We start from the raw sequence: 12,866 nt of genomic DNA, 5'->3' as shown, positions 1-12,866 counted from the left end.
GACTTCCTGAAGTCACAGACTTTGGGTTATGTTTAAGTGAAGACTTTCCTGGATTCGGGGGATGCCCCTGCAGACCTTTTAGAATAACCCTCTCTCATCACAGGGCCTAGAGCGTTCTGGATGGAACGAGGTTACTGTACCGGGAGACAACAGAACCCCGCGGCCTCTGGACAAGCCCCGCCAACTCTCCCCTCCCCCATGCCCGTTCGCGCAGGTGCGAAAACCTAAGATGCCACCCCGGCGCGTCTGCTCAGGAAGATGGGGGGGACGATGGGACCCTGAGAGCGGCAGTGGCTGGGGCCTTCCCGACCTTGCTTGGTGACCAAGCTCTCCGCCCAGGCCTTTCCATTTCCTCAGCAGAGGGCGCCGCGGGCAGGAACGTGCTGACTGACCTCCCAGAGCGGCCCTTCCGGCTTCCACCCCCTGTTCTGGGCGGTGGTGAGGGCCCGTGACGTCCCAGGAGGCGGGGCCAGCGCCTTTGCCGGTGCTGGAGCCGCCATTGGAGCCGGCTTGGCTTGCGGGCTCCGCTGAGGAGCGGGAGGTTGGGCCGCAGTTAAAGTCGCGTCGGGTCCTGGTCCCTGGCCCTTCAGCGGCATGGCGTGCGGGGCGACGTTGAAGCGGCCCATGGAGTTCGAGGCGGCGCTGCTGAGCCCCGGCTCCCCGAAACGGCGGCGCTGCGCCCCTCTGCCCGGCCCCACTCCGGGCCTCAGGCCCCCGGACGCCGAGCCGCCGCCGCTGCTTCAGGCGCAGACCCCACCGCCGACTCTGCAGCAGCTCGCCCCGCCCGGCAGCGAGCGGCGCCTTCCAACCCCGGGTAACCTACGCTGCGGGCTTGGCAGGAAGCCAGGCCCAGGCATTTTTTTGAAGGGGGTGGGGGAGGGAAGCTCATGAACGCTAGGCTAATTCACTCGCGGACCCCTTCTTTGCCCTGAGAAAAGGGAACTGGGGTGTCGCTGGGCCTGGTCGCTTCCGGGGATGGGAGACATCCGGGAGGTGTAGGGGGGCCACAGTGTCGGTTTTCGGTTTTCTTGGAGCTGGAGAGACTAGGGGGGTGGGCAGCGGGAGGAGGATGGGAATATCCCCGGCCGCTCGGGGCCCTCGCAGCCCCCGTAGCCCTTCCTGCGTCCGCTGCCCGCGCCTGCACTGAGCCACCCTGCAGATCCAGTGGGCCATGGAAAATTGGATTCCGCTCACGAATCCGGCCTTGAGGGTGTGGGGTTGGGGGCGGGTTGCTGGGAGGGGGCCTGAGTGCGTGCTGTGCAGCACTGTGCTGTGGCTTGTAGGGAGACCTGATTTCCAGAAGTCTTTAGGGACTTAAGGCCGCCGTCGAAGGCGTGGAATCCGATTTCAACCTGTTTCTAAGAGACTGGCCCTGTTCTTTTATTGTATGGCTGTGGTCCTGTACCATATATGGCTTGAAATCGGTAGGTCGTTAGCTAGAATTTGAGAATCCTTAAACATACAGAGGTTCCGGAAGCAGGAATTCAACCATCCGTAACAGAGAGATTCTCCTTCAGTAGGGATTCCACATAGGCCAAGGAAAGAGGAGAACTGGTGTGACAATAAAGTTAAAAAAAAAAAAAAACCCGAACCCCTAACCATTGCGCAGGAGTAGAGGGGAAAGTGCATCAGAATGAATAGTTAGCAGTTTTAAAGGGCTTCCGGAAATGCGGGGCGGGGGGTGCCTCAAAACTGGACTTTGGCAAGTCATTTCTTTGTGTGGGTTTTTCTATTCCTCAAGCGTTGTCAAAACCTTGAGGTTGCCTTAAAATCATTCTTTCTTGCCCCTTTTCAGTTACCAGTGTCTTTAGCCATTATTTCCTCCTTCTGTGTATCCACGATGCAGATTTGAGGCCCTCATCCTCTCACACCAAGATCCCAGCAGTTGCCAGCCAGGCTCTCCTAGGCACTGTATCCTTACTTGTGTTTACCTTATGTCTTCTTTATCCTGGCATTCAAAGGATTTATCAACTCTAACCATTTCTTACCTAGTCAGTCTTTTATACATTTTTCCCCCAAACTATGCCTTTGCTCTTTTCCCCCAGACCCACTTGGCTGTGCCTGTATCCTGTCTTCCATCATGATGTTTTCACCTTCTGTTTGTTAATTCAAATACAGTCGTTTCTTCAAGTCTTCCATTACCTGACTAACCCTGCTCCATAAGGAACTCTATTCTACTTTAAATTCCCTGATCACTTATTGTTGCAAAGCCTTATGTACTGAATGAAATAATGTTTGCAAAAGCAGGGTACATAGATGTCCTCTTGAAGTGATATTTTTTTCTTCCACTGCTCCTACAGATACCCAAGGAGAGTCACATAATCTTTCTGGATCTCTCTTCTGCAAAATAGAATTAGTACTTGCCCTATCTGTCTCAATGAAATTTATGTAAATGTTTTATTTCTTCTAATACTACCCTCTAGATTAATTTTATGGTAGTTCATAATATAGCAGATGCCTACTAAGTGATTGTTCAATGTATTTGGAAGCCTAAATATGGCAGGGTGCTGTAATGGCGTTGCTGTTTTTTTAATCTTAAAATTTAATTTTTGCATAGATTTCTTAGTCATTTTGTGTTAAAATATTTTATTAAAAATACTCATTTGTAAAGGTTGATCAGTTATGGTTCTGTCATGAAAGAAACAATAATTTGGTTCTTTGGCTGAAGAGAAAGATGCCTTCTGAATTAAAAAGGAAGAATGGGGGAGGAAATATTAATTGCTAAAAAAAGAAAGAATAAAGCCAACTAATAGAAAAGTGAATTTAAAAATCAGTGACTTCATATCAAAATATCCTACTTGTTAACTCAAAAGTTCTCTCAGAAATAGTCAAGAAACTATGTTCTTACTAAACTTAAAAAAAAAAAAGATATGTATCATAGCACTTTTTTATGGAAGGAGCCTATAAAATTAAGCCTTTCATTGCTTAAAGGAGCCAGATGGATACCAGACATGGAAGGGGTTTGCTGACCTCCAGGAAATGTTTGTAAACATGGAGGGAGTCTAGATGCAAAGCAGTTAATTGATCATGACTTGAGGGTTGGAGAATAACTTCCAGAAAGGTAGCATTTTAGCTGGGTCTTGAATAATGTTGGGGGGAGAGACCGCCCCAGTTCAAGCAAAGGAAAACTGCTAGAGCAAAGGCTAGAAAACCCACAGGTGAGGGAAAGGATAGTTTAATGGAACTCGGTTGTAGTGGAACTGGAAAAATAATTTGGGGCCCAGTCTTGGAAGGCATGGAATGCCATGTTCAAGAGTTTGAATTTGGTCTGTAGCAACTAGGAGTCATTGTAAAATTTTGAAGATGGGCTTAGTCTGATATAAGCTGGAAGCACAACCTCAAATAATAACGGGAGGCAAGAATTTAAATTATTATCCACTGTTAAAAAGAAATTTGCATTTTTCTTTTTAAAGAAAAAAATGCCTTGGCCTGCTTGGGAAGAAAGTCACAGCTACTTCTTTTTCTCCTGTGCATACCATGTTTAGATTCTTGGACTTCCCAGTCCTTCTACCAGCCTTAATGTTGTGTCTTTCCATTTGTTCACTTTGCTGTACAGGAGGCAGTTAGAAGTTTATCAAAGACCTTCTGTTCTCATGAGCATTGTCCTCATACTTGTCCTTTCTTGTTTCAATTCTTTGCAGTTCCTTACATCCTTGTATTGATTCTGGCAAGTATGTGCTTGGAGAATAATGCATTTTAAAGATGAAGCAAAGACTTCATAAATTCAGGGATCTAAAATATGAACTTCATAGCATTCTGAAAGGAAAGCTTTGCTAATCCTGCATTGTTCCAGTGTTCAGGCTTGAGAGTTCTGGAGTTTAGCTACGTGTGGAGCTACTTTGAGTTCATGTCAGTCCCTGGACTGTACCATCACTTGTTATGGCATTGTTAATGTCTTTGGTGTTGATTCTCACAACTTTATTGGGTAGGCATTTAACATTTGTTTTGAAGTACTAGGCTAAAGATCCTGAATGATTTCCCAAGGTCACAGTCACATAGGAAGAAGCAAAATGGCATTATTAACACTTACCCCCCATTAAAAAAAAATTGTTATAGCAAAGTATATATTAGAATAATGTAAGTGGGGGGGTGATATAATTTCCTGGTTTTTGTTTTTTATAAGGAGGCTTTATGATCTGGAAAGTGAATACATATTCTATCAAAAAACCCCAAGAAACTTGTTGAAAACCACATCTTTCCAGATTCTGTGTTGTCTCTAGGAGTGGCCTTCAAGGTGGTTAGTGATTTGTGTGTCCTGGACTCCGCTAATAGCGTTAACAAATTAGTTTATGATTACCTTGACACAGAATAGTAATCTGAATCCTACCAAATACTGCCTCTTATAGGATCAGAAAATTCTTTTCTAAGCTCTGACCATCAGTTCCAAGCAGTAACCTCAGGTCTTCTCTTGGTCAGTGTCCAGGCTGTGAACATAATGGTTTCTGCTCTCCTCTTCCCCAAAGATCTTGAATCCCAAACAGGACAAGAGTTTCATTGTTAGAAGGCCTTGGTGTAAGAGACTTGTTCCTAATACCCTTGTTTGTGAAGTTGTGCAACTCAGAGGAGATCAAAAATTGCTTCTTATTAGGTGAAGAAGCTAAGGATGGTTTTGTTTGTTTGTTGCTGTAAGTTGTCCTACTTAATCCTACAGCAAACAGCAGATCTGGTCTTCATTGTCACAGGAAAAGAAGCAAAGGGAACTACCTGGGTGGTTTATGCCAAAATAGCTGCTATCCTATGTATTACTGAAATAGTGGCAACAAGAGGAAACACTTTGGGGATTATAGGAGGAGTGCTTTATCTGGTATAAACACATTTGTTAATATAACATGGGAGGAGGGACAAGAAGCTTGAAGAAGTAACACAGTAAAGTGAATGCTCAAGTGTGTTTCTTTTTTATTAGAGCAAATTTTTCAGAACATAAAACAAGAATACAGTCGTTATCAGAGGTGGAGACATTTAGAAGTTGTTCTTAATCAGAGTGAAGCTTGTACTTCGGAAAGTCAGCCTCACTCCTCAGCACTCACAGCACCTAGTTCGCCAGGTAAGCATGTTTTAGTGTGCACCATCCATTTAAGAGTTTGTAAGTGGTAATTAAAATGATGGTTTCCTAAACCAGAATTGATTTCATCTAAAGTAATAAAATTGATAAAGTGTATTCATTGTATTACTACTTACAAATGCTTTTAAAACCATGGAGTCATGAAATTGCAAAAGACCTTAGGTTGATTTGACTGGACTTCCTTCCACCCAATTCAAGAGTACCCTCTATAACTGCAGCATATAATACCGTAGCCAGTAGCCACATGTAGCTGTTTAATTTTAAATTACTTAAAATTTAAATTCAGTTTCTTGCTGTGGTAGCCATATTTCAAGTACTTAGTAGCCACGTGTAGCTGTTGTATTAGACAGCACTATAGAACATTTCCGTTACTGCAGAAAGTTGTGTGACAGCACTGCTCTGTAATATTGACAGGTGGTTAGAGAGGATGGCTCAAAAATAGAATCTCAGGGTTGGAGGGAACCTTCATCGTCACATAGTTCAGCCATGAGTCTTGCCTGCCATATCCCTGTAAATAGTCAACAGGCCAGGGCCCAAACATCACCACTGGTGGTGGACTCTGCCTACTTTAACAGTAGAGGAGAATATTTGTTTCCTCACAGAATATTCTACTTTATAACAGTTCTAAGAGTTATTAAAAATTACCTTGATTAAAACTTGTCTCCTTACAGAACACAGATTGATGTTGGCCAGGAGATAGGGGGAGCGGGGAATGGGGACAAACTGCTTAATGGGTAAGGGGTGTTATTTGGAGTGGTGGAGATATTTTGAAACTAGATAGGGGTGGTGGTTGTAGAAATTATGACTATACTAAATGCCACTGAATTGTTCAGTTTTAAAATGGTTCATTTTATGTGAATTTCACCACAAATAATTTTTAAAAAAATTGTCATCTTGGGACTTCCCTTGTGGCACGGTGGTTGGGAATCCACCTGCCAATGCAGGGGACACAGGTTCGATCCCTGGTCCGGGAAGATCCCACATGCCGTGGAGCAGCTAAGCCTCTGCGCCACAGCTACTGAGCCTGCGCTCTAGAGCCCATGAGCCACAACTACTGAAGCCCGTGTGCCTGGAGCCCATGCTCCACAACCCGAGAAGCCACCACAGTGGGAAGCCCACACACTGCAACAAAGACCCAATGCAGCCAAAAAATAAATAAATAAAAAATAAATACATTAAAAAAAATTGTCCTCTTATAACCCAAAGGTCTTGACCCTCAAATAACACCCTTTCCAATGAATTGCTCTTGCCCATACATGAGTGATAGATCTTTCAGTGGTTGTAGCTAGCACGTCTCTCCTTAATATTCTCTTCGGATTTTAGTAGTATCATTTTGAAGTAATAAAATATGTTACGGGTAGAGAAACAATTATAAATAATTACTGACTAGATGTTTTGCAGATTTTATTTGTAGAGAAAAAATTTTGGTTTAAGCAAAAAACGATTTGTTTCTAGACGTTAACTGGTTTATAGACTAAGAGGGCTGAAGAAACAGATTCTAGGCTGAGCTTTGAGGAAAACTCAGAACTGGGCTGCCAACAGAGCTGCTGCTTTTATCATGATCAAGAAGCCAATTTCCATCTGGCATCCCAGGGGAAATTTTGGTTTCCAGCTGCAGTCTAATGAACATTTCAAGGGCCTCCCTGGTGGCGCAGTGGTTGAGAGTCCGCCTGCTGATGCAGGGGACACGGGTTCTTGCCCCAGTCTGGTGCATCCGCAACGGGAGAGGCCACAACAGTGAGAGGCCCACATACCGCAAAACAAAAAAAAAACCAAAAAGCAAATCAACTCTTTGTGTTAATGAACATTTCATTTTTCTCAACCTAGTTTCAAAAGGGATCAAGGATGAGATGTGTAGTGCCTAATCATCTCCTTTTGTCATTCGTCAGTGACTTAGCTAACAGTTTTTTATATTGGGGAAGTCAACCATTTCTTATCAGAATCACCTGTGGAACTTAAAAGATGCCTAAGCCCTACCCCAGAATTAAATCGACATATGTATCTTTTTTGTTGTTGTTAATTCTACAGATAATTATGATGCACCACCATGATTAAACATAGGTGTAGATGATCTGCAAGGATCTGGGTAGCTCTTATATTGTGAATCTACTTTCTCTGATTCAGACTAGAGGCTTTATATCAGCTTTAACCTTTTTGTTCTTGTTCTTTACCAAGTGAGCATTCTGTATGGGCTCAGATCGTTATGGCATCAGAACTGTTTTTCTGTGTGCAGATCATTTAGCACACCTGAATATACTTTCCTCCTACTTCTTAATTTACCTTCAGCCTTGCCTTGTAGAATGAATGTCAGAACTTTGTGAAACTATTCCATGTAAAATAGTGGAAAATATCATTTTTCTAAAGAATTTTTATATTCTAGGACTCTTTACATAGTTACTAATTCAGAACCCTAGAGCTAGAATGTATATGTAAACTAAGTATGTCTTTTGGCCAGGTTCCTCCTGGATGAAGAAGGACCAGCCCACCTTTACCCTCCGACAAGTTGGAATAATATGTGAGCGTCTCTTAAAAGACTATGAAGATAAAATTCGGGAGGAATATGAGCAAATCCTCAATACCAAACTAGCAGGTAGGCTGAGGCAGTGGCTATGCCATTGTTAATAGGGTTCTGTAAGGATTAATCCCAGTTAAGTAAATGGTAACTTAGAAAAAGCGTAACACTTAATTCCAGAAGGTTTAATGAATTGTGAGTATTAATTTTCTCTCTTTGGTTACTCTCTTTTGGATTCTAAACATTTTATTTATACATTATATGGAAGGACTTTTCATTTACATTTCTGAAACAAGATAAGCCAAGCTTTTCTTTCAAGAATTTTCCATATGAATAAAGGCATCAAGTAGGTTATTCGGGCAAGCTGGTGGGTTAACAGGTGGTAGGAATCATGCTGACCTCCCAACAGGTGGTTGGGAAGAGTATAGTCTACACATTCAGACTTCCTGGTGGGAGTCACTTTATGGATGTGGGAAGTCAGGCATCCTGTGATTTAGAGGTACTTTAAAGTCTGGAAAGCACCGCGCAGGCTAGAACAAAGAGTGATTAGTGATGGCAACCAGTAGACCCTTTTGTGAAAGGAAGGGATCTAAATCAGGAATAGGAAGTAGTACCTGTTTAGTGAAAGAGGGTGATGTTGTGATCAGAGAGGTTTTAGGCAACAGCTTCTTCCTGTAAGTATTGTTTTCTCATGTGGTGGCCCACACAACAGAATGTTAATTGGTCGGCTTTAAATTGAGAACTGTTGATTTAACAACAGAGTTAAATGAATTTCTTTATAGTAACATTTTTTTGATCCTTTAATATACTAACAATGTGTATTATAAGAAGTAGCTGTAGTATGTCATTCCCCTATTCTACCCCCACTCCAAAATTGTTTAGACCAGCTGGCTGTAAACACTTCTGTGTTCTTGGATGTCAGACTACCTTCTGTCTTTTTACTGAGTTTCCCTTCAGAAGGTACTTCTGTGGAACTGTCTGCAATTAGGTAATGTGGAATTTTCTCTTAGCTTTCTAGCCATTCCACCTCTATCACTCAGTTTGTATGTTGAAATTTATAGAAAAGATAGAGTGCAGAAAAGAGCTTCAAGCTTCATGTCCTATAGGAGATAATACTAAAATTTGCTGGCTTGTGGTAGTGAGCACAGCTGTCTATCTTGGGAAGCCATTAGCAGGAGATGGAATTACAGCAGGGGTGAGATTATTAGGAAAATGTTAGCGATGATCAGTGACCAAACCTAGGAGCCAGGGATTTGGCTCTGGGACCTAAGAGAAAGGAACAGATCTCAGAGTGACCATTATAAGCAGGGCCTGAGCGTGGATAATATAAACTGGGAAGCTAGATGTGATTCTGACCCTTCATTCTTGAAAAACTGCGGGAGAGTTTCTGGGGATAGTATATACTGTCTTTCCCCTCACAGAACAATATGAATCTTTTGTGAAATTCACACATGATCAGATTATGCGACGATATGGGACAAGGCCAACAAGCTGTAAGTATTGCGAAGTTTTTCATTGAATTTTTCAACTTCCAAGAGCAAGATTTTGACACTGAGTACCTTGTCTCCTGAGAGCAGAAAGCCCCTGTGAAGTAAAATAATAGATAACATTTAAAGAATACTTATATGTCCAGCACTGTGCTAAACCCTTTAAATCCTCACAAAGTTTATTTAATCCACAATTACCCTGTGGGGGAGGAACTATTCCTAGTCCCATTTTACAGGTAAGGATAGCATTTAAAGAATTTAAATAATTTGTCCAGGCTCATACAGCTAGTGGTTCAGCCAGGATTAAAACCCCAGGTGGTCTGACTTCAGTGCCAATTTGTTTAATACCTGGCTTTTCCCTCAGAAAGGTAGTTTCAATTGTTAATTTATGAAAGTTGAGTCCTTAAGCTAGCTTATCAAGTGTGTGGTCAGAATTTCTTAATTCTAAACATCTTGCAACTACCCATTACTCAAAACAGAAATTATAAATAGCTATATATGTAAACTGAGTCTGAGTCAAGTTTCTTAAATTCTTGCGAATTTAGGACCTCTTTAGTGGTGATTGATATCCTCTACTGTTTATCACATTTACCGTTAGTTAATATTAAAAAAGCATGACACTATATTTTTAGTATTCTTACACTCGTTTGTTTTTTATTCCTAATTTATAGATGTGTCCTGAAGCTTTCTTGCATATCTGGGTACCAGGTTTGACCTCAAGAGATGGCTGCTGTACACTTTTTGCAACTGGTTTGATATCACATTTCAGCTCCAACTTTGCATCCTGAGAACACTTAAATGTTTCTGCAGGTCCATTTTATACAACTTGAAAGACCTTAAAACTTTCCGGTTGCCACAAGCATATGTTTCTTTTCTGCTCATCCAATAAACAGCTGTGCCCTACTGTGATAGATTTTCCAAACAAAAATACCTGGAGCAGCAGTTTAGCAAAATATGCCCTCAGTGGCACTCAACAAATGGAGTTTCCCCAAGCACAGTTCTGTAAGAAGTGTGTGTGAGAGTGTGTGTATGTGTGTTTATGTGTATTTTAAGTTATTATTTGTATTGTGCAAATTTTTTTGATCTTGGGGATTCTGGCTGTGAATTTGATGCACGACAATTATGGTTAAAAACATTTCCTTGGTCTACAGAAGATCATTAATGTTTTGTGACCATATAAGTTGTAACAGTGGATTGTTTTCTGTGTAGGTGTTATTGTTAAATACAGGGACTGTTTCCAGGCACAGAATATGAATCATAAGTTAGGATGGACATTAGATGTGATTATGACGACATAGCAAAGGTCTGTGGTCCTAGGTCTACAAATGCGTGGTGAGGAATTAGAACAAACCCGAGACAGGCCATTTGACACATGACTCTGCCTAGCTGTGTTAGAACATTACTTTGACTCCAAGCCTTAAAATACCCACGTGGAGTCTGTGCTCACCTCATTCATACAAGGAGCTCCCTGGACACTGAACCTCTAAGAAGGAAGAGAGTCTCCTCTGGAGGAGGAGCATCAGGCTTTGCTTGGGAGCATGACAAAGGCGAGCATGGGGCTGGGCCACGCCCCTGAGGCACTGCTACTTGGGAGGCGCCACTTCACCTTTGTATCACTCATTAGAAATAGAATTTGGATCCTTTGGTCAGGTTCCCCCAAATTCTTTTAAGAGATGTCCATGTTCAATTGCTTGAGCTTTGTTTTGGCAACCCCCTGCCCGAAGTTGCTTACAGACTGTTCTTCACCTTATTTCCAAGGCTGAGGAACAGAAAGTAACCTCTGTTTTGAGGAGGTGGAAGTTAAGTATACATTTATTTTTTACTGTGACTTGTTCAGGACCACGTTTTACAAAATGCCTTGTTTCCTTTATTATTGTTTCGGAAAGGAAAGTTCTATTAAAATTGTTTTAGTTTGAATATAGAATAGTTTTTTTAATTAAGGCTTATTTTGAAAAAAAACTGTGTTTAATTCAAATGTATGCCAGTACCTTCCAAAGTAAGGTAATATTCAGAGACAGTTGTCCTGATCAGATGGCTTAGAGAAGTTTCTGGAATATTCACATTCGAAGATTCCTTATTAATGAATGTCTTTGACTTAAATCTAACCAAAAACTGCAACATTATTCTTTGTACATTTTCATTATATAGTGTTAACAAGCTTAGTTGCAAACAAATAAAATACTTAAGCTATTTGTTTACCTTGCCTTCTTAATACTGTGATAATGTTTATTAACTCAAATAATTTATGTGAGGCTGCTATAACCATTTCCCTATTTCAACATTACATTTAAGATTTAAAGACTTTTTAAAGCCCAGAAGTGATCTTTTAATAATTAAAGAATTATTTTTACTTCATATTTGAAGGGCAGTGTGTTTCATCTCTTGTTTTTCCAGGGTAGTCACTTGTTCCTGGAAGAGGAGAATAGCAGTGGCTGTAATGGGAGTGGCCTTACAGTGGGATAGTCACCCTAAAACAAGGGCAGGGCAGCTGTGGGGGCCATCCGAAGTCCTGAAGGATGGGCCAGAAATGGGGAACGCTGCCTCACTGAAGTCTTCTTGTTACAGAATCAGTGTGATATGTTCATTCACTCTTGCAGTTGTCAGCCCCATTCCTACTAAATGGCGGCTGGGTGGGAAATAGAGTAGGTTTCTATAAGGAAAATGACAGACACCCTCTCACTGCACCTAGTGTTGTTAGGCTGTTTTATTATCATATGGTTGCCCTTTGGGGCCACAGAGTAAGACCACGCCACCATGGCTGGGTTTTGGGATCTCCTCAAAAGGGACTGGACATGTTTGTTTAATGTTTTATGCAGAGAGAAGATGACTCCTAGGTCAGAAAATGGGGACCTGTGAGGTAAGCCTTAGACTAGTGAAAGGTGTTTTTTCCTAGACCTTGATTTCTAGGGCTTGAACATAGGGGCATTCCCAGGTAGGGATGTGTCTTTGTCTCATGGAAATAGGTCAAGGCCCAGGGAAGAAGTCAACCTACGGAGACCGTAAGCGTGGGCCAGAACCTGTGGTCTCAGAAGATCTGTATCTAGTGAGCTAGTTAAAATTTTTTTCTGTTTGAATTCCATTTATTATCTTTAAGTAAAGTCTTCACCTTAAGGGGAATGAAAGGAGTAAGTGTCCATGCATACCTAGGTCAGAGGAGTACAGGGGAGATTAAAGTTTGTGAGGCAGTCATAATTGTCAAGAGCTCCCAGGAAAAGAAGAACATCAGAAGACACATGAACTTGGGCCAACCTTCCACACACGGTGAATCTTCTCTGCCCACCAGGGAGGATTGGTTGTTTAGAATAGTAGCTAAAGGAATGGCCTTTGGATGTTTGTAGCCCTAGAGTTTAGTCTGCTCTGCCACTAATTTGCTATGTGAGCCTTGCCAAGCTACTGAACTTTCTGAGCCACGGTTTCCTTATCTGTAAAATGAGGGTTAATTGTATGTACATCATTGGGGTTTGTTTTCAAATAGATTAAATAGTCCATGTAAAGAAAGTATTTATATTTAGCACAGGTTGGGGCATATAATATGCACTTGAAAATGTTACAGCAGGTTTCTTTACAGTGGTCTTCATCAGATCTGAAGACCAAAACCTTTCTTTCTGCAGTGGTGATTCTCAACTTTCCAAAACAAATAGCCCCTTGTTAACATCAAATCTCACATTCTCTTATTAGAATTTGTACTTTTTAAGTGTTTGACAAAAAAATAAAAGATAAATGACAAATGAATTCAGTAATGCCTTTCAGTGAATCTGTATTTTGTTACTCAGCAGGGATCAGCAAACTATGGCCTATTTTTTGT

At 41.7% G+C, this 12,866-nt stretch overlaps 1 protein-coding gene across 2 annotated transcripts; it reads left to right on the top strand.

Moving 5' to 3' along the window:
• Positions 1–259: 259 nt before the first annotated feature.
• Positions 260–11,257, top strand: AKIRIN1 (akirin 1). 2 transcript variants are annotated; one of them, XM_004266419.3, is made up of 5 exons: positions 263–814; positions 4,904–5,044; positions 7,518–7,652; positions 8,996–9,067; positions 9,733–11,257. In XM_004266419.3, the coding sequence occupies exons 1-5, from the start codon at positions 595–597 to the stop codon at positions 9,741–9,743; spliced, it is 579 nt and encodes a 192-aa protein (XP_004266467.1). In that variant the 5' UTR covers positions 263–594; the 3' UTR covers positions 9,744–11,257. The 2 variants fall into 2 exon arrangements, with proteins under 2 accessions (XP_049551475.1, XP_004266467.1); XM_049695518.1 differs by having other exon boundaries at positions 260–814; positions 8,996–9,970.
• Positions 11,258–12,866: the final 1,609 nt, after the last annotated feature.

Source organism: Orcinus orca, chromosome 1 (genome assembly GCF_937001465.1).
Source record: "Orcinus orca chromosome 1, mOrcOrc1.1, whole genome shotgun sequence".
Classification (NCBI taxonomy): Eukaryota; Metazoa; Chordata; class Mammalia; order Artiodactyla; family Delphinidae; genus Orcinus; species Orcinus orca.
This window is presented reverse-complemented; position numbering and strand designations above follow the sequence as displayed.

Coding starts and splice junctions, on each gene's coding strand:
- AKIRIN1 (XM_049695518.1), top strand. CDS start 595: ATGGCGTGCGGGGCGACGTTGAAGCGGCCCATGGAGTTCGAGGCGGCG. Junction 815..4,903: donor GCGGCGCCTTCCAACCCCGG/GTAACCTACGCT, acceptor CTTTTTTATTAG/AGCAAATTTTTCAGAACATA. Junction 5,045..7,517: donor CACAGCACCTAGTTCGCCAG/GTAAGCATGTTT, acceptor TCTTTTGGCCAG/GTTCCTCCTGGATGAAGAAG.